This window comes from Pseudonaja textilis, chromosome 1, assembly GCF_049901715.1.
Source record: "Pseudonaja textilis isolate UNSWEBS1 chromosome 1, rPseTex1.2, whole genome shotgun sequence".
In the NCBI taxonomy this organism is placed as follows: Eukaryota; Metazoa; Chordata; class Lepidosauria; order Squamata; family Elapidae; genus Pseudonaja; species Pseudonaja textilis.
Window position 1 is genome coordinate 62,754,667 of NC_141990.1, and position 17,360 is coordinate 62,772,026.

The window sequence follows — 17,360 nt, forward strand, 5'->3', positions numbered from 1 at the left end:
CTTAATCAGTTTCACACTATAAAGGCTTTTGTAGTCAGGCACACAAAAATTGGTCCTAAATACACACATTGGCCTGAACATGAATGTTTTAATCGTTGTATTTGTAAATGGGCACCATCCGAGGTAGTCGCTAAGCGAGGAGTGGTTGTAATTGTGCCTGGTTCCTTGAACTTTTTCTGTGCAAAGGCTTTTTGGAACAGAATAATCTGAAGTTTTCTTATTGCTTCTAATTGCATGGTTGTAAACGGCTTTTGAGTTTTTAGTTTGAAAATAGCATTAAACTTTCTTTTAAGTAACATAAAAATAAAACCCACTAGCTTGTGGGATTAGGACATCAGAACTGGAGAACTCCATCATTCTCCACAAGTCTGCACATTGACTGATCTCCTTGCTGCCTATGGATCCAGTAGCAGAAATATGGGGCTGTGTTATGCCTATGTAATAAGAGTTGCTCTGTTGCTCTTCTCAGCTTTCTGCACAAGGGACAGGTCCAGCTTTACTATTTGGTTGGTTAAATGGGGTATTTGAATATTGTTAAAAGGCCACATTGGGTGGTTGTATCTTTTTCTAACATATTTAGATTTTGAGCCTCAGAGTTTTCCTGATGAGGTTCTCTGCCTGCTTGAGTGAATCACAAATTGCTTATACAGTTCCGTTCCACAAAAGGTGACCCTGCAGAACAGTAAGTGATTGGCACTTCTGGACCTAACCCTGATGCCTAACTCTGCAGTAGAGTGAGTAATGGAGAGGTTGGGTGGAGGTTTCTTTATGTAAGTATCTGTAACCAATATGTTTCTGTTTGAAATATTTGCATGTGTCATTTGTGAATTTGTTCACTGACATAGGTGATGTGTAGGTGTGCCAGCTAGAATAGTTATGTGTATGTACAATGTTAAGTGAAGAGGGCCACAGTAGCAACTCCATAGCTATTACAATCATTTAGAATAACCTGGTATTCAAAGAATAAAAGAAGATTCTACTGTATAGTGCAATATTAATGCAATATCAGGTTTTCAATTCAATTGTTGGAATGTGAATGATATGTATTTGTTTTATTTTTATAGTTACAATGTACACAGAAGATGGCATTTAATTTCATTATATGATGTACAATGACAATAAACTAAACTAAATAATATGAAAAAACTTTGGGAAATTATACATACCACTATACAGTGGTAAAATACTGGCATTAAAATCAGTACTGATATATGTTCATAAGATTTTAGAATTACAAGAATTGAGATGCTAAGATATCAATTCTACATGTTCAGATATTTTTAAAACAATAAATTTGATTCAACAGCAGACCCAATATTTCTGTTTTGTGTCTAAACTTCTCCTGCTCAAAAGATACTAATAATCTATAGACTTCATTGAAACATATTAGGTTGTTAGTTTCCATGAAATCTAAATAGCATTGATATTTTTGTCTATTGAGTATGTGTATTACATTAACTATATTTGTCAAATAAGACAAAAGAACTGTAGACTTTAACAAGAGAGAAAACACTGGCTAAGAATGAAATTTAAGTGTTTTTTCATCCTCTCAATTGATTCTCATCTGCAAATACTAACCCATGGAATTACATTGTATGAATAAAACTGGCGCATTTCCAGGGGTGTTTAATTTGGCTCTGATTCCAAAGAAGTTTATGCCTAAAATTGTCAGGATTCCGGGAGTAAAGATAATGTTGTATATCTTCCGAAAAACAATGTATACAGCCTGAACTTTGAGCCAGTTACACTGATTTTTTGAACTGAATATACTTTACAATACAGTCTTTAAATATTTTTTACATTTGCAACATAATAATTTGATGTTATATTGGCCACCAGGAGGTACTGCATGACTGGTTTCATCCTACAGCAGTGTTTCTCAATCCTATTCAGAGATCACCCTAGCAGAGGAATTCTGGGAGTTGAAGTCCATGCATATAAAAATTACCAAAGTTGAAAAACACTGTCCAACAGTATTGAGACTCACAACTGTACTTTAATGTTGTTTACTATTATGGGGAGAAATGCAATGATGAATTGTCAGGTCATTTGCTTTCTTTGAATAGCAGTAACCAAGAAATATAATAATTTGTGATTTCATTACACAAGCTGGTTGAATAGGTGTTATTTTAAGACAGAAATTACAACTCAATGTCAATTGCTAATTTCCTGTCTTAGATATCCTGATCCCCTCCCATAACAAATAAAATGATATTGCTGGACTCTTTTGAGAATGTAATTAGTTGGCAAGATTCTGGTTTGGAGCAGCAAAAAATAGCCACGTCTTTACAGTCCTCTGTCTTAGAGTCACACTCTGACTTCACACGAACAGCATGTAATAGGCTCAAATATGTTCAATGTGGCACAGGATGTGAAAATTTTAAAAAGAAGAAGATAGAACAGAGTACTTTGGGTAAATCAATGTAAACTTTGTAAGTAGAAATACCCTTTAACTGTAAACCGAAGAGACTAAATTCTTAAATTACTTGGTGAGACTGTCATGTACATTATCTGGCATCTGATTCATTACAAAATGTTGTTCTACTAAAAGTCCAGGGAGATCAAGAAGAGAAGAAATAGTATAGTGAGGAACAGGAGATATTTCCTTGGGAACTATTCCAGTTTTATTTATCCAAATAGTTGCCTTTAAACCTGCATTCAACCCTCCTTGGATATCTGTGTCTAAAGAGTCTCCAATCATCACACAGTCCTCCGGCTGAACTCCAAGAAGTTCGCAACAGTGAAGGAAAATGGAGAGCGATGGTTTCTCTTCTTTTTGCTCTCCCCCGACAACAATTACATCAAAGAATTCCTGACAGGCACAAGCTTCGATCTTTTCTCTTTGTGTCTCAGTGTCCCCATTTGTGAGCAGAAGCAAAGGGACAACTTTTTTGAGGTCCCTGAGGATCTTGCATGTTTCCTCTGTCAAAGTCAAGTGTTTCAGGCGGACGGTTTTCCAAAGAAAATAACATTCTCTAGCCAGCTTCTGATTGGCTGTTCCTCCCTTTACTTCTTGTATAGCTCCTTCCCAATGTTGGATCCTTAGATTAGTAATAGATATTTTAGATGGATCAAAGCATTCTTTGCACAGCTTGGCTTGGAACTTATCACACACCATGTCAGCTTCTCTTTCAGTGTAGTTATACTCATATTGTAAAATTTTGATTACCTATGAAAACAGAGAAATCAGAACAATGTTAGATTGGCTGAAGTTTACTTCTCTAATTTGATGCCTTCCAGAATTCCAGAATACATGCATACCGGCTAGAAAGATTGGAAACTGTAATTTAATAAAGTTAAAACAGCGTTCCCAAGGCTTGATTGTTTCTCACGCATGTGGAATTCAGCTTTTAGAATTCTCAGCTAGAATTTGCTAAGGTTGGGAGGCACTGCTATAGAGTCAAAGTCACTGTTCACCATTTTCTCTTTGACAGATTGTTTAGCAATGATTTTTTTTTATTATTATAGAGTGATGAATAAATTGCAGAAAAAATAGAGGAAAATAACATTTTGTGGTTTTGTATATTTGTATGAATGGATAACAATATGTTTTTAACAATATACAATATTTATATCCAAAAGAATACTTGTACAACATGTTTGGAAAATGTCAGTAAAGCTAATAAACAATTAGAATTCTAATCGTGTTTTCTCCCATAGATCATAATCTTCACATAAATATACCCCATGTGTAGAAAACTGCATGTGGAATGGGAGAGGGGGAAGGGGAAAGAGAGGGAGGAGAGAGAGAGAGCGAGGGAGGGAGGGGAGAGAAAGAGAGAGCGCGCGCTCTGCTTTAAGGTTCTTTAAGGTGTGGGGCGTGGTGGCTCAGTGTCTAAGATGCTGAGCTTGTCGATCAGAAAGGTTGGCAGGTCAGCATTTTGAATCCCTAGCGCCAAGTAACGGAGTGAGCTCCTGTTACTTGTCCCAGCTTCTACCAACCTAGCAGTTCAAAAGCATGTAAAAATGCAAGTAGAAAAATAGGGACCACTTTGGTGGGAAAGTAACAGCGTTCTGTGCGCCTTAGCATTTCGTCATGGTAGCCACATGACCATGGAGATGTCTTCGGACAGTGCTGGCTCTTCGGCTCTCTTTTATGGAGATCAGCACCGTACCCGAGCCAGAAACGACGTACATGCGAGGGGAACCTCTACCTTTACCTAAGGGTCTTCCTCCTGGAAAGCGCTAAAGTTACATAAAAGAACCCTATGTGGAAATGTGGAAAATACGTTTGTGGGTTCTATGAAGCAGCAGGTTTAAGTTGATCTAAGCCTCTCACTTAGGTACAGTATTAACTTGGAGGCCTGTTATATATTGTAAAGAGCTTTCCCTCCCACTGTAGACACCTGAGTACAAAGAAGGTTTTTTTAATGGCTAAGCTCACTCATGGCAAGTGGCTTTCTCTAGCTGGGCTATTGAAAATGTTCAATTTTCCCTGCATGGGAAGTTCACTTGATGATGAAAAGAGCCTGATCAATGTGCAGCTTGAACTACAGCATGTCCCTTTTCCGAAAGATAGCAAAGCATGTGGAACGCTTCCTGCAGTAAATGACTATTGCCCCTTTCGTTCTGCTGATGCACCAGCATGAGGGGGGAGCTGCCATTTAAATTCAAAAGGCTTTCAAGAGCTAAAATCAACAGCAGGGTGGCCCCTTTTCCAACCTCTACTACGCGCTTCCCTTCCTTGTTTATGTGAGGATGGAAGGAAGACACGCTTGTACAGATAATCAGAGTTGGAAGGGACCTTGTAGGTCATCTAATCCAATCCCTCCCCCCCTCCAAGCAGGAGACCCTACACCATTTCTGACACATGGCAAAATGTGCGAATGGCAAATACCTCTGCAATGGCCCTCCTGCTTGCAGCGGCGGTGTCGATCAAGGTGTTGTCCAAGTCAAAGAAAAGGGCTTTGATCCCCTGCTGCAGCCCATAGCGGCGGCTTTGCCCGGCGCCCGCCAGATCCCGATCTGTAAATTCCGAGCCTGATTGGCTCATTTGCTCGCCCACTTGGCGCAGAAACGAGAGCGCTCAACCGGATCTCCGTGTTCCGCCGTTCGTCCGCGTTAGATTTGCACATTCATTCGTGCACGCTCATTCCTGTATGTCAGGTTGTTGTTTCCCCCCGATTCTCTTCCGGCTTATTTGGGGACGCCTAGGAAAACCAATAGAGAAAACTCCAATTTAGTTTTGCCTTTGACATAATCGCATTCTGGTCCTTCCCCCTCCCTCCGCTCCCGCCCCCCCCCCCCCGCCCCACACCTATTCATTCACACATTCAGGACTTGCTCCTCTTTGAGTTCCGATTTCCTAGGAACGCGTCGATGCTTGGAGTTTTCAGTCGTTTGCTAATGCAAAGCAAAGGAGACCAAAAGAGTTTTACTTTGCCGATATGGACCTATTAATTATTTTTTTTAAAAAAAATAAGTAGGGTCCCTCCTGGTTAATGCGTGGGTGGAACGCCACCAGGATGAAGGGTTAAAATGGGCAAAACAAAAATATTGCACAAGAAAACATCAGCCAGCCACGTACTTCGGAGTTGCTGCCTAGAAAAGTAAATAAATACGTCTGCGGAATCATCGAGCTCGTCTGTGCCGCCTTTAACATTGTTTAGTTCAGACAAATCAGAGCCTTACGTCTTTTCCATTGGTTTCTACGGAGAGCTGCCACCCTATGCTGTGGTCACCGTTGTCAAATCCTCATCCCGGAACTAAAAAGACCAGCAAAAGAGATCGGCGTTGTACGCGTTGCCTTTTCTCACAAGAGCCCGGGGGAGGGGGAGGGGAGAGGAGGGCCAAAACAGACCGTGAATTCGAACGGGGTTTCTCCCCGCCCAGTTTTCCCTCTCGGTGGAGGAAAAGAGCGCGTGCGCGGCTGTGACGGACGCGGCCTCCACCTCCCTCAGGTTCGTCCTTTCGTTCTTTTGAGCTGCGGGTTGGTGGCTGTTTGGACACTTGAGTCCGAAGGGGCGGCAGCGTTATTGTATTCCTGGGCCGTAGGTGCCCGACCGTAGTTAGAGCAAGAGACGAATATATATATATATATATATATGTATATATATGTATATCGTGGTCTGATAATGGCTTGCTTGATATTCTGCAATGTATGTTTCCAGATGCCCCGAGGAGCCGCTTTAAATTTCAGCCTGACCAACTGCGGCCATGTTATCTGTGGGCAGTGTCTCCAGAAAGGTAACCTGCCCCAAGGGTGGCAGGACCTGGTAGCCTGCTGATAGCCAAAAATCTGCAAACAAACTAGCTCAGATAGCCATTCACAGGAGCCTGCTCTTCTTATTGGCTGGGTTCACACATTGGGTTAAGGCAGAGCTCTTCAAGCTTGGCAACTTTTAAGACTTGTGGACTTCAACTGCGCAAGTCTTAAAGTTGCCAAGTTTGGGGCCCCTGGGTTATACCATGATATATGATTGCTTGGGTTGAATCTGGTTAACTGTGGTTTATTAAACTGCTTGATTAAGTTACGCTGACTTGTCACAACAGGTGAATCAAGTCACTACATTGGTCTTGAGGGCATTTCAGGCCATAACTCGGGTGGCGATCTTCAAATTACTATTCAAACTTATTTATAGCTTTAATACAATTTTTTTTATTTTGTTAATGATATTGTTTTAATTTTTGATCGGGAGCTATCAGAGTTGGGTATAAGATGGGCAGCTACATAAATGTTTTAAACACATATTCAGATATCTAAGGTTAGGTGCATATTAATGTTGAAAAATAGCTTACCTCTAATGTTGATATTGATTCCTGGTAACTGTAGTTCAAAACCAAGGGTAGTGATTTATAAGAAAGAGTTAGCACTTAGGAGGTTCTCTTGCCCTAATTCAGATTTTCTCAACAGTGTAAGTCACCAAAGGACATGGTCCTGAAATTTTAAGATTGGGAAGGTGCCAATTTTGCCCCAATGTTTGTATAATATGAAGTTGAATCTCCTCATCCAAATCATAGACTTGTGTTTGAATAAAGAATATTGATATAAAGAGGCAAAAAAACAGGGGAACCAATTTCAGCCTAAACAAATAGAAATACATGTAATAGAAACATATGGCATCCTTAATTGCTGTTGGAACTTGTTTGTTTGCAGATGTTTCATTACCCAACTTAATAGCCTCATCAATGCAATTCACATTAATGTTACCAAGTTGGGTAATCAAAAATCTGCAAACAAACTAGCTCAGAAAGCACCGAAAACTCTACAGTTCAACCTTGAGGTACACACCTTCTAATGAGATAGTTGAAGTAGTCCTTGCATTACTGGGAGAGTTCCATTTCTAGGCAAATTCAAATATTTTGTTTAAGAAATGTTCATATAAGTATTAAAGTCTTGTCTAAACATCTGAATTGCAATTATGTTTGAAAAAACATGATGGATATGCTGCTTTTTAAAAAAAGCTAAAATAATTCCAAGTCATAATTATGAATTATGAATGACACAATACAGAATGCAATTTATTAGATTTATAATTAATTTGTTAATAAAATAATATATAGTACAGCATGTATTTGTGTTGATTTTATAGGTAAAAAAGATGAATGTATGATTTGCAGAGTTCCGTGTCGTACAATAGTCCTTTCAAAAAAGGTACAGAAAATGATACAAATACTGAATTTCATTCAGTAATTGCAAAATGATTAAGTATTGTAATGTATAAAGTATATTTTCATAGACATTACAGAAATACATACAATGTAACATGCAGTAATGATTAAGGTGTTGTACTAGAATTGGAAAACCCAAGTTCAAGACCACTTTCTATTATAGACGCTCATTGAATGATTTCGATACTGTCACTCTCCTACAGGCCAGATTACTTTCTGTGGGGTAGACAGTCAAGGAGGTAGCCTTGAAGCAAGCATCCAGAAATCTTTAAACAAAAGGCCAAAAGCATTCCTTAAATTCTGGGAAGAAGTATTAATAGAATCAGGTTGACCTCTCCCTGATCAATTGGGCTACAAGAACGAAGGGAAGAAAAATATGACCAGGCTTGCAGGTTCCTATTATAACATAGCATTGCATTGCATTACATTTATAGTTTTAATCTTCTTGATTTAGAGGAGGAATGCTATGCACATGGCTTTGTGTTCCTAGAAGAAAAACACTAAATATTGATGCCAGTGCTACAGCATTTTTAAAAAGTATATTCTTCTGTCACGGAGCCGTAGCCAAATATGTAAATATTTACACATTGGTGGAATATTTAGTATACTATGATTGCACTCAGAATGTTTCTTTTTGTGTGATGCTGCACACTAGACCTATAAATAACCTTTCAGTAGCTTCATAAATATATCTGTAAAGAAATTATTTGTATTACTGAACAGAATTCTTATTTTTTAACATTTAAATACTTGAGTTGAATATATTTATTTGTTTGGGACAGGTGGATTCAAATATCCAGTCACTCTTTATGGGATTAGATGGGTTATGCAGAAAATATTCCAAAGAAATCATACAAGTGAGTTATCTGTGAATTATTTTGAATATTTTTCATTATGAATCAGAAACTCCCAAACTTTATTGGTTCATGGTGTCCTTAATTTTTCAATAACTTTTTCCATAATACCTTGTGGTTCCTAAGCTGGGATACCACAATGAACTTGCAGAGCTTAATGCATGTCTGAAGGATGTCTGTGTTTCCCTAAAAAAATTAAAATATTCTGTGACTTTCTCTGAGTTCACTATGAATTCGCATGGTTTCGGTACCATGGTGCTACATAATAATCTTCATCACCAAACTAACTCCCAGCAAGAAATTGGATTTAGTATTGGTTTATAATAAGTTTAAGTTGCATCAAATAATTATGATGAATTACCTTTCCTGTAACACTAATAGAAGATAAAATGTAATTTTGATATGTAGTATTGAATGAGGACATATATGGAAATCTAGGCATGTTTTATCCATCCTGTGTAATGAGAAGATAAGATAAATTTATTGTCATTGTACTCAGAAACCTGAGAACAACAAAATAAGGTGCTCTTTCACAACATACAACTAAATAACACCAAAAGACATATACAAATAACAATGTAAAACAAATTAAAACAAATAACAGTTAAAAACTGTACAACCAGGATATATATATGTTAAGACCACCAGATTCATAACTCTGCATTTAACCTGATCACAGCACTTGGGTAAAAGCTATATTTAATTTAATGTTTAAGTGTAATAAAACTGAATTGTACTATTAAACATACAATATCTCACAAAATATGAAATTGTAACACAGTAAGAATTTCCTGGCTGCAGTCACCCTTAGCAGTCAGAATTCCTTCATCAAAAATTGGATAGTGCCACAGGTGAAGGTTTTCAGAAAATCAGGGAATTAGGTGATCCAAGCTGAAATACGGTTTAGCTATGTCCGGTGGTAAAGAAAATTAGTTGAACATTATCGTCCATGCTTGCAAGTAGTACTGTTGCCTTAAAAAGAAGGCTTTAAAAAAAATAAGATGAGAAATCCATTGCTAAATCAATAACATTTAGCATATTATATTGCAATAATAAAAATCAGGATTCATTATTATTCATGTTGAAATGTGTCTACATATTAAGAAGTTCCCATCAAAGGGAACAAAGGGAGGAAATATGTAGAGCCACATTCCTTCAGAAATTACTTAAGGAGCCTTGAGGGTTTTTTCTTTTTTTTTCATAGGAAATAAAACACTTACTCATACCAAACTTTTATGTCATTTCATGTTTTTAGGAATGCTTGTTATTCTGGCTAAACTCACATTTTATACTAAGCCTTAATGTGATTTTAGCTTAACTTTTAGCTTGTTCAGTATATTATGGCTTAGCATATATGAATTAAAAAATATTAATGGTTTATGCAATAACATAATAGCTTAGCATAATATGTACTTTGAATATCCATTTTATCTACAGGTAATCAGTTCATTAAGTTCACATTAGTACAGTATTATATTTGTACATGGTATGCAGTTATAAAACATTTCTGAAAGTTTGAAGAAAAAATAATCTGTAATGTTTTTGCTGCACTTCCCACATCAATATGGTGCTTGGGAATTAAATGTAGTTGTAGGTATTTAATTTCTGTTAGATTTGTATTGCTTTTGTATAAATATTATAACATTGTTTAACAGTACCAATAATTTTTCCTGTCCTTTCATAATTGTTAGATTGCCCAGTTTCAGGAAAAACACAGAAGACATCTGTTAACACATTACAGAGAAAAGGTACTTTGGATGCATGTTGAATTGAATACCGTAGTGTACTGAAGCTTAATGAAGTCACATTCCTGGTGTGATATGTATAAATAAAATGTAATGGATCAAATAATGTACTGTACTAAGTTTTTTGGTACTTCATTTAGCACTTAAAATATTTTAACTGAGTACCGATTCCTTAGTCTTGAATATTTCCATTAAACAATTGGTGACCATTAAACAACTGAGCTTTATAAATGACAAGAAATATTACAGAATTTAAATTAATGAAATAGATTGTTCCATTCAGATTAAAAAACTGGAAGCATATCTTAAAAGAGCATCACAACAAATTCAACATATACAACAATTGCAACAGTGAGTATTATAATTATTAACATTATCATTGAATTTTGAATAGTTTTAAATATATTTTGTATTTTCAAATAATCATAATCCATTAGAATAATTTACTTTCCATGAATAGTAACTTTTTGCCATGCCCCTGGTGGAGACTGACTCTGAGGAGGAACAGCCAACAGGGAGTGGAAGTGTGGCTCCGGAGGTTGTGGAGGAAGCTGGGGAAGGGCAGGGGCCGGCTGAGCAGTCAGAGGAGGACCCAGGCCCTATCCATCCTAGGGCACGCAGGGAGGAGAGGATAAGGGAGAGACGTGGTCTACTCGGGAGGAGAGGGCCTTGATCCTCTTCATGGGCTGCAGCTGTCACAACTGCATAAGAGTTTGAACCTGCGTTTGGACACGCTGGAAACAAAGCGTGTTTCATTTTGGTCTGAAGTTATCTTGGTTGGCATCCTTCCAACAGACTGTGCCTTGTTATCTCCTTAAATTTGGTAAATACTTCTCCTGTTCCGTTGTGGAAATTTCATCATTGTAGTTTGGTTTTTTATTTCACCTCTATCTGCTCATTAAATTTGGACTGTATTGCTTTCTTTTGAAGATTATTTTTGAATGCATTTTATCTCCAACTGAGTATTATTGAACAGTGGGGGCAAGTTGGAGGCATTAAAGGACATTTATTAATGTTTTGGATTTTGTTACATTTGTGTTACACTCTGGGTCATCACACTTTTACTTGAAAACATACATCTGGATATCTGAATAGATTCCACTAAACTCAATGGAATATTTGGTATTCTGTCATATATATCTAAAGAACGCAGTACCATTTAAACTTAATTATATTTTTATAAATTGTCTGTCTTTATATATTTTTAATACTTCAAATAAGGAAAACTATACACTTGGTGGCAAAGAAATAATTACCTAAATCATGCTAAAACCCATTATGATTAAGCAATAGCATGCTGTTTTATATTATCATTCTTCAATTATTCCATTATCTGAAATTTAAAATTGGTATGTATGTGTTTGTATATATAATATTTGTGACATATAAACTTAAATATTTTGACCCAAGCTTAATATTTTTACCTTATTTAAATATTCAATGTCTTTTATCAGTCGGAATTCATCAAAGGAGGTAGAAGTGCCACCTTCAATAAGGAAAGTAAGTTTTCTCTTCCTTCTTTATATACCAAGATACAAATAGTTCCAGTTATCATTTTACTGTTAAATGCTAGATCAACTTTGTTGAAAAGATTCTCTGTTATTAAGAACACTTCCTATCTTTATTTTTCAAAGGTATACATGCTGAGGTGATCACTGAAAAGCAATGATGACAGTTTAGCACTTCCCATGCTGCTCTCTTCTACACACATATATAATACTTGTGGCTGTAGAAGTTGGGACTTTAAAATTAACAGCTATTGCATTTTCTTTCTGTCTATAGTCTGTTGCTTGAATTTAACTAGAAAACTAGTATTTGATAACATATATATTTAAAAAAATTGTCTACGATACGTTAAATGATTTCATGGAAAGAAACCTGCAAGTAATGGTTTCCTGTTCTTATCTGCACCCTGGGAAAGTTTAAGCTGATAGACTTTGACATATGTATGTACTGTGTATGTGTGTACACACACACACACACACACACACACACACACACATATATATATATCTTTTTGGGGGGCGGTAAATGGTATTGCACATAATGCAGAAAAGTTGTAAGCTAAAGAAACAGGTTTGAGATAAGAAGAAAAGGTGTAATTAAAGTTTATTTAACTGACCCTTATATAGCAGACTGGATACAAAGATCCAGCTTTTGCTTGGGTATATCTGTCTCTCTGGAATAACGGGCATGTTTATTGCATCCAAAATATTTCAGATGAGGCTATTAAATTGATCTTACCTGTTTTTGTCATTCTCATCTACTCCAACCGATCATGAATTTTTCTGTCTTCCCTTCATTGTCTGTACAGGCAGTCCTTGACTTACAACCATTCATTTAGTGACCATTCAAAGTTACAACACTGAAAAGAGTGACATGACCATTTTTCATACTTACCACCCTTGCAGCATCCCCATTTTCACATGATCAAAATTCAGACACTTGGCAACTGACTCATATTTATGACAGTCATGTGATCCCTTTTTGTGACCTGACAAGCAAAGTCAATGGGGAAATCAGATTCAGTTACAGCTGTTAAGATTCATTTAACAGCTGGGGCAAGAAAGGTTGTAAAATGAGGCAAAACTCACTTAACAACTATCTCACTTTGCAACAAAAATGTTGGGCTCAATTGTGGTCGTAAATCAAGGACTACTTGTATACAAAAGCGCACATGCATTGACTTCTCCCCCTTCGCTCCTTAGTTTCTAAGTTGTAATCTTCCATATGTCAAGGGCATCATCAGATGGCTCCAGTGATATTATTTCTTCCACCTATCAAGGCTTTAGTCAGTTGAGGGTTTCACATACAGTTTTATGTTTTAGCAATATAGAGAAAGTACCTTGCAAACCTAGATTTTGTTGCCTGCAGTCCACCAACTAGGAGACATAAGTAGCACACAAAATGTTTAGACTTTGACTGTTACAGATTCTTGCTAGAAGTTATTTATAGCAGAGGCAGGATACAATTTATTGTTGAGCCCATTAAAAATACATCTCTGTTCTTGTGATTTATCATAGGCTGAACCAAAATTTTGTTTAAGTAATACAACCTAGTAATAAAAAAACAGTACATTTCTGACAAATTTAAAAGTCCTAGATTCAGTAGCAAGGAAGCAAAAATACTTAATAAAATGAAATAATTATTTATACTCTGTTTTTTGTTTATTATATTGTAAATATTTCTGAATTATACATAGACTGAAACAGTAGCTGGCCCAACAAGAATATCATTGATAAGTCCACCGCAAAATGGGCATATGGGTAAGAGTAAAGATTGAATAGAATATATGTCTTACGTTTGAATTTAACATTTCATAACAATTGTCTTTTTCTATATGTTTCATATTCTGTCTGCTCCATGTACTTTGGTGAAGGATGGATGGATGGGTAGATATTACTAATTTTGTTTAATGATACTTTTCCTTTCTTTAATAAAAAAAGAAAGGAAAAGTACAGCTAGGATCAAGTGTACAAATACGATAAATAGAATGTAAATAGAATGAAATAAAATATGTAACAGTGAATAAATAGAATGAAATAAATGATATAACAATGCACACGATTATTATTTATCTAAATTGTTGGATAAAATTTGTGTCCCAGTCTAAAATGGAAAGTTATAATAAAATAATTTGACTATACGAATCTAAATCCTAATTGCCATAGGAACTTGATTTAAGTTCCGATATAGGAATCCCAGGGCCGGGTTATTGAATCTGGCCCTAAAAAAAAACTTTAATTGTGATAGAGAAGTTAAAGAACAGATATATGTTGATTTCTATATTTGCAGTTTGCATACTGCAATTTCTGATATTCCCTTCCTGGTTCCCACAAACGAAGCTAGCAGGAAGTTGGAAATTGTGGTCATGTGAGGTCCTTGCTTAATCATCTCTGTAGTCCTCATTTAACAGTGGCATTTGGGACTACTGATGCTGACGCTAAGCAACATAGTTTGTGATATTGCACTTTATAGACATGTCACTTTGCCAATTCCAATTCCAATTGCTGTCATAAGTTCGGGACTACATATTATGTATAATAATGTATTTTTATTATTGTGTCTGGTCACCATTTTATATTTTATATATTGGGTATGTTTTAATGTTATGTGAAGGAGATTTGATTTGTTGTTTGTTTGTCTATTATATGCTGCCCAAAATCACACTATTTGATTTTAGCAATATAAATCTATTAAATGAATACATGCACTCTATGATCCTGTGTCTTGGAAGATCACATCTTGGTAATGAAAAGTCCTTATTGGAGCCCATAAAACATAGAAGCCTAAAAAAAGAATGGGATCCTTTAATGATTAGGGAGAGGTCTGTGCTAACATGAGATTTGAAGCACTTACTCCAAATAATTTTTGAAGTTTGCAATGTATTTCTGGAAATGTATTTTCAAATAATGGATTATATAAAGTATAATGTAATTTAATCTGGAATATTATTTATAGGTAGTGTTACATGCAGAAGTTCTCAATTATCTGGAATGACCTTGTTTCAGAGAAATCCAACAGGATCTATAAGGTAAAATAAACTTTGCAGTGGGACTTTTAAAAGGGTATTTTTTTCTCATTTTGGTGTTTAATGCTTATTTCTGCTGCCCAGAGCAGATGGTTTAATTGGCTTTGGTTTATTAGGATTTCTTGACAGAATTAGTATACTGTGAAATTTTAGGTAATGAGTTTTATGAAAACAAGTTCCACCTATATTTTTCCTTTGTAATTATTCAATTAAATACAGTTACTGAATTAAATAGAATCTTTCCTTCAACTATTAGCTTCTTTGTTTGAATTTATAGCAGTAAGTCCGCTGCATAGAAGAAGCAATGCTTTAGAATCACTATATCCTCTAACAGGACTGTTCCCATTGTATCTATTTTGTCGTTTCCTGAACAATGACATTTCTCAGTTACTTGGTTTGAAATAATGGAACAAGTCCACTGCTATTGTAGTCAAAATGTATATTCTGCTTTCACTGTTATGCAGTGTTCTTGGTCATTTTATTACTAGATCATCTCCATTAAAAACGGTCAACAGTGGGAATTCTTACATATCACCATTTGTGCCATCACAAAACAATAGAAATCATATCCCAAATACTTTTGGACAGAAATCTACCCAGCATTATCAGTCCACATCTACATCTTTGCTGTCATCTGGGATAAAGCACCCTATCACTCTTGTTAACCTTTTACAGAGGCAGCATTTAGGTAAGTGAATTCCATGAAGAAGTAGAAATAATCCTAGCCAACGTTAATTTGCTGTTTTGGGTAAAATGTAATCTTTGGGACAATGGTAATAGTCTCTGATATTGACAAATGCTTGTGTCTTTGTTTAAAAATACTGGATATTTCTCTGGGCTTTGGCAGCATCATATTACATGTATGGCTCTTGTTTGTCCTGTGAGATATTATTGTCCTATTTTCCTCTCCATTCTGCAAACATTACACTTTCTCCAAATCTTCTTTGAAAGGTGTTCTAATCTTTTGGAACAGATTGGGAGGAGCAGATATGGGAGATACCTATTCTGCCAATGATGCTTGTTTGTTCTCCTTACTGTAGATGCAAACTTGAATGTAGTCATCTGCTGCTTCTGCAGCTAACCTATCTTATATTTATGGCTTTGATTTCCCAACCAAAATGCTAAGTAACATTTATTGTTATGTACCAAGTAAAAAAAAAATCAAAACTGCCACATAGTGAAGATTAGTAAATAAAAAAAAAGCTATGATTGCAGGATCCAATCTGAGTTGGTCACGGAACCAGAGGTTTGTTCTTGGAGATTGAGAAATTCCCTGAGGTTGGGCTCCGGCATGAGTCTGAAAGCTTGGGAAAATAAACCTCTGGTCCCAGTGACCAACTAGATTAGATCCTGCAACATCCTGAGACACATATAGTATATTTACCTTCATTCAACAATTATGATTGTTTTACAAATCAATTATTCATATAAACAGAAATAATTACATCATGTAAGATTTTGGGACTATGATTGTCATAGAGTCTAGTTCACAGAAATATATACATTATATTGTACTGATATATAGAACTTTTGATGGGTGACCAGAAGTGTTAACAGATATTTTATTATAGCTAAACTATGCTCCTGCTATAATACTTTGCACATACTTTATAAATTAAATTGTATTGATAAATGTTCTTTACGCATTTGTAGTTAAATGCCTGTCATTTTTATTTGGTTTTTGTCATTACTGTATCAAGGCAGTTTGATTACAATTAACAATTCAATATTTCATTTGAGAGATAAAGATTTGAATTTCCCTTTTTTAGGATCTACTAATCTTCCTGGACACTCATTACAAAAATAAAATTACCTGCAACCTCCATTGACCAGAAGAACTCATCTATTCTATATTTTATTTTTTTTATAGAAATGTACATTACGATTGTAATACTTGATCTGGTTTGATTAAAGTCTGTTTGAGATAAATCTTTTTTATTGTTTCAATTTATGATACTTTTTTCCCTGGGTGATCTTCCCTCCCCATAACTATGAATTCTTTGTGACTTCACTTTGATCAACAACTCATACAGAACTGCTTTGTGAAGCAATACGGCACCCTCACTTACACAAGTCACCAAAAGTAATTATATTGTTTCATTTTGCCTGTTTGAATTGCCTTCTACTGTCTAATATTTCTGGCTTCTATTTAAGCCTGAGTCAACCGTCTTTGGAAGATTTGAGGCAACCTGAAATACCTTCTGAAACAAATTGCATCTTTTCACAATGCAAAGCATCTTGTTGAGGCAAATCCAAGCTGCCTCAACAGGCCTATAATTTGGTGCTCAGGGATCCAATTTTTTGACTCTGCCTTTTTGAGACAGATAATAAATATCAAGGAAACACTGCAAAATGTGCTAATTTACCAGTATTGGGAAGGTAAAAAAGATGTTCTGTTTTAAATTCTACTCTTTGACACATCTGTTCTTGAATTCTACTTTTTTTCACAGATGCATTCAATGAATCTTTGAAAACTTCTCCCTTCACCATTGTAGTAAAGCAGCTCTTTCCACTCATTAGAATAGAGAAATGCAATTTACTTATCATTTAACAGCAATGCAATTCATTAATAGAGAGATGCAGTTTGTTTAGTCTCAAAGAGTATCATAAAAAAGGCCA

At 35.8% G+C, this 17,360-nt stretch overlaps 2 protein-coding genes across 8 annotated transcripts; one reads left to right on the forward strand and one right to left on the reverse strand.

The window, feature by feature from the left end:
• Positions 1 to 1,611: 1,611 nt before the first annotated feature.
• On the reverse strand, positions 1,612 to 5,769 carry NANP (N-acetylneuraminic acid phosphatase). Of its 3 annotated transcripts, none has more exons than XM_026695496.2 (3): positions 5,632 to 5,769; positions 4,838 to 5,150; positions 1,612 to 3,169 (listed from the first exon to the last, which is right to left on the reverse strand). In XM_026695496.2, the coding sequence occupies exons 2-3, from the start codon at positions 4,991 to 4,993 to the stop codon at positions 2,483 to 2,485; spliced, it is 843 nt and encodes a 280-aa protein (XP_026551281.1). In that variant the 5' UTR covers positions 4,994 to 5,150; positions 5,632 to 5,769; the 3' UTR covers positions 1,612 to 2,482. The 3 variants fall into 3 exon arrangements, with proteins under 3 accessions (XP_026551281.1, XP_026551283.1, XP_087792199.1); XM_026695498.2 differs by having other exon boundaries at positions 5,528 to 5,763; XM_087936073.1 differs by lacking the exon at positions 5,632 to 5,769 and adding an exon at positions 5,258 to 5,387.
• RNF212 (ring finger protein 212) lies at positions 5,766 to 16,670 on the forward strand. Of its 5 annotated transcripts, none has more exons than XM_026695502.2 (10): positions 5,766 to 5,900; positions 7,533 to 7,594; positions 8,394 to 8,468; positions 10,157 to 10,213; positions 10,480 to 10,561; positions 11,665 to 11,710; positions 13,413 to 13,476; positions 14,672 to 14,744; positions 15,230 to 15,429; positions 16,511 to 16,670. In XM_026695502.2, exons 2-10 carry the CDS (start codon positions 7,546 to 7,548, stop codon positions 16,546 to 16,548), a joined length of 684 nt encoding a protein of 227 aa, XP_026551287.1. In that variant the 5' UTR covers positions 5,766 to 5,900; positions 7,533 to 7,545; the 3' UTR covers positions 16,549 to 16,670. The 5 variants fall into 5 exon arrangements, with proteins under 5 accessions (XP_026551287.1, XP_026551288.1, XP_026551284.1 ...); XM_026695503.2 differs by having other exon boundaries at positions 10,494 to 10,561; XM_026695499.2 differs by having other exon boundaries at positions 5,899 to 6,186; positions 10,494 to 10,561.
• The last annotated feature ends 690 nt before the right edge of the window (positions 16,671 to 17,360 follow it).

What these genes read in the sequence shown, in the direction of transcription:
- RNF212 (XM_026695499.2), top strand. Translation starts at nt 6,045, where the DNA reads ATGTATATATATGTATATCGTGGTCTGATAATGGCTTGCTTGATATTC. An exon ending in ATTCCAAAGAAATCATACAA is followed by an intron (nt 8,469 to 10,156) that starts GTGAGTTATCTG and finishes CATAATTGTTAG; the next exon opens with ATTGCCCAGTTTCAGGAAAA. An exon ending in CATATACAACAATTGCAACA is followed by an intron (nt 10,562 to 11,664) that starts GTGAGTATTATA and finishes GTCTTTTATCAG; the next exon opens with TCGGAATTCATCAAAGGAGG.
- NANP (XM_026695496.2), bottom strand. Translation starts at nt 4,993, where the DNA reads ATGAGCCAATCAGGCTCGGAATTTACAGATCGGGATCTGGCGGGCGCC. An exon ending in GCAGGAGGGCCATTGCAGAG is followed by an intron (nt 3,170 to 4,837) that starts GTATTTGCCATT and finishes CTGTTTTCATAG; the next exon opens with GTAATCAAAATTTTACAATA.